This window comes from Otolemur garnettii, unplaced genomic scaffold (genome assembly GCF_000181295.1).
Source record: "Otolemur garnettii isolate 467f Iridium unplaced genomic scaffold, OtoGar3 scaffold00024, whole genome shotgun sequence".
NCBI classification, from domain to species: Eukaryota; Metazoa; Chordata; class Mammalia; order Primates; family Galagidae; genus Otolemur; species Otolemur garnettii.
In genome coordinates, this window is record NW_003852419.1 from 11,713,433 (window position 1) to 11,716,899 (window position 3,467).

Sequence of the window (3,467 nt, forward strand, 5' to 3'; positions counted from 1 at the left end):
GTCACCCTTGGTAGAGTGCTGTGGTGTCACAGCTCACAGCAACCTTCAACTCCTAGGCTTAGGTGATTCTCTTGCCTCAGCCTCCCAAGTAGCTGAGACTATAGGCACCCACCACAACGTCTGGCTATTTTTTGTTGCAGTTTGGCTGGGGCTGGGTTCGAATCTGCCACCCTTGGTATATGAAGCTTGCACCCTATCCACTAAGCCATAGGCGCCGCCCTGTAGTAGACAGATTAAGGGTCCCCGCAAAGATGCAAGATGTTCCTATGCTAAACCCAGAAACTTGTGAATGTTACTTTACATGACTATGGGGGTTTTGAAAATGGGAGTTAGTCAAAAATTGAGATGAGAAGATCATGCTGTTTTATCTGGGTGAGCCCAACGTAACCACCAGTTCCTTTACAGGGGGTAGAAGAACAAGAGAGAGTCAGAACAAGAGATGGGACTATAGAAGTAGAGCTCAGAGTGGTATGTATGTATGAGAGGGCTTCACAAATTCCTGGAAAATGTATATTATGAAAAAAAAAGTATGGATTTAAAATTTTTTATACCAGGCTCGGCACCTGTGGCTCAAGCGGCTAAGGCACCAGCCACATACACCTGAGGTGGTGGGTTCAAATCAGGCCTGGGCCCACCAAACAACAATAATGGCTGCAACCAAAAAATAGCCAGACATTGTCGCGGGGGCCTGTGGTCCCAGCTACTTGGGAGGTGGAGGCAGGAGACTCACTTAAGCCTAGGAGTTGGAGGTTGCTGTGAGCTGTGATGCCACAGCACTCTACCCAGAAGGACAGTGATATGTATATATGAGAGGGCTTCACAAATTCCTGGAAAATGTGTGTTATGAAAAAAATGCATGGATTTAAAATTTTTTACACCATAATAAACTCATACTAACTTGCTAAAAAAAAAAAAATCAAGTGCAGCTGAAATGCATCTATAAAGTAAAAGACAAAGCACCATCCCCAGTACAGATATAAAAGGAACTCTGAATCCAATAAATAGCCAGAAACATCCACTGTGGGTACAGCACCATGCAAGGGTAGCTACCCCAGAAAAACCAAATAAGGGCTAACATCTTCATGCATTTCACAATAACATGCTCATATTTCTAAATACTAACAAAATCAAAATAAATATCTGATTTCATTAAAATACAATGAAGAAAATAAAATAAAACAAACAGAAGAAATTGATCACAAAATTGCCAAAAGACAATCATTAGGAACTTAAGACTATTCATCTCCAAACTAAAAAGTAGAGGACAAAAAAACCAAAAAGGGATACTCACCCCCTCCCATTGTGGGAGATTTTGCACTGAAACCCAAAGGCCAATTAATTCATCAAACCAAAGTCTGAAGAAGAAAAATGTTGTTATGAATAGCAAGTGACTACAGAAAGTGGTTCAAAGCCAGGTATCCTTTGTATTTTTTAAAATCTATTCTTACTGATAACTACACAACCTAGAAAAAATAATACTGAAAGTTACAAACTTAATAGAACAAATGAGTATTTCTTGTTGAATATTCCCTTTCCAATTTATTTATGCTAAAAAAATGTGATTTCACCTATTAAACTTCTATTTTATTGTTAAATAATTATTGTCCACTCCTATTTGATAACTGTTCACAATTTTTCCTTGTGCCCTGCGTCCCCTGCCTTTATCCCTTTATCTGTGGTTGTTACTACCTCTCCTCCTTTTCTTTCTCTCCTAATTTCTTAAATTTAAACAACCTCAGCTGACATTTAACTGTTTTAGTCTTCACATTACTTCAGGCATAACAAACATCATTGAGTTTGCAAAAATTGTTTTACGCATTTCTTTACTAGTTTGTACATCTGGACTTCCTGCTGTAGTCTAGGATCTGTCAAATATGCATATACTTACTTAAAACCTTTATGATGAAGTTCTGGAGGAAGGGAGGTAGGAAGAAATATTTCAAAATAAGTGACGGCCTTTTGCATCGTTACATCAAAAGGGCACATTAACGGCCGCCATTCTTCTAGCATCTCAGCTGTGGCATCTGCTGGAAAATACCTAACAGAAAAGAAGGTTTTCATGTATCTGATAATTGGCTAAAAGCTCTACAAAGCAATATATGACTAACAAAAAAGAGGGAGGAGGGAAATGGATTCCAAAGACACACGCCAACACACACTACAAATTCCATATTAGCCCACAATAAACACATTTTCCTAACACTAAAATAAATATCCCCTTCATACTTAGGATAAGGTAAATTTTCCTCTTGTCTAAGGGATTTTTTTAAAATGCTAAGACACTGATAAAACTCAGATAAAATACAGTCACTCAAATCACCTTACAAGGTTAAATATGGTTGTTGTTTTACTTGCTTTGAGTTATGTAACAGAAATGGAAAAAAAATCCTGCCATATAGAATTCAGTTTACATAAGAAAAAGATAATTAGTAAGTAAAAAAGAGAAGCAGAAATCTCTAGCCACCTTTGCATAAACCATTTACCCTCTCACTGGATCACAAGGTCCTCCTATATAACAAGAGAGGACTGGACCAAATAATCCAGTCCTATGGGGACGTGAATATTTTGCATTTTATGAAATGGACAAGAGTGTCCCTGGGGTAGGGGAGAGTTATAAATTAAAAGTGTGCGCACACACCCACAAAATGAAGGTAAGTGGATAAAGAGGACACATGTGTAATTACTAAATACACGTCGGGCTCAGCACCTGTAGCTCAGTGGCCAAGGCACCACCACATACACTGGAGCTGGTGGGTTCAAAACCAACCCAGGCCCACCAAAACAATGACAACTATAACCAAAAAATAGCCGGGTGCTGTGGCAGGCGCCTGTAGTCCCAGCTACTTGGGAGGCTGAGGCAAGAGGATTACTTAAGCCCAAGAGTTTGAGGTTGCTGTGAGCTGTGACACCACAGCACTCTACCCAGGGCAACAGCTTGAAACTGTTTCAAAAAAAAAAAAAATTCACGTTTAAGAGGTTTATTTTAATGTTTTTTAAGAGGCAGAGTCTCCCTGTGTTGCCCAGACTAAACTCAAACTCCTAGGCCCAAGTGATCCCCCAACCTCAGCCCCCTGAGCTGCTGAGAGTACATACCCCTGTGCATAACTGTGCCTGGCCTTTAGAAGTTTAAAATGAGGAATAGCATATGAGAATGTTTGATTCTTCCCGAAGTTAGGCAATTCCTTCAAATACACTTATAGGGGCCAAGCACGGTGGCTCACACCTGTAATCCAAGCACTCTGTGAGGCTAAGGCGGGTAGATTGCCTGAGCTCACAGGTTGGAGACCAGCCTGAGCAAAAGTGAGATTTAGTCTCTAAAAAATAGCCAGGCGTTGTGGCAGGTTCCTATAATCCCAGCTACTTGGAAGGCTAAGACAAGAGAATTGCTTGAGCCTAGGAGTCTGAGGTTGCTGTGAGCTATGATGCCACAGCACTCTACCGAGGGTGACAAAGTGAGACTCTGTCTC

The 3,467-nt window shown here is 40.4% G+C and overlaps 1 protein-coding gene across 1 annotated transcript in view; it reads right to left on the reverse strand.

Annotated features, from left to right (window-relative positions):
* The window catches only part of PSME4 (proteasome activator subunit 4), a 109,035-nt gene that overhangs the window by 69,098 nt on the left and 36,470 nt on the right, over nucleotides 1–3,467 (reverse strand). The window contains exons 5-6 of the mRNA XM_023512066.1: nucleotides 1,889–2,038; nucleotides 1,288–1,355 (exon numbers count right to left, since the gene is read on the reverse strand). Coding sequence (XP_023367834.1) covers nucleotides 1,288–1,355; nucleotides 1,889–2,038 — 218 coding nt within the window. The remainder of the gene's footprint in view (nucleotides 1–1,287; nucleotides 1,356–1,888; nucleotides 2,039–3,467) is intronic.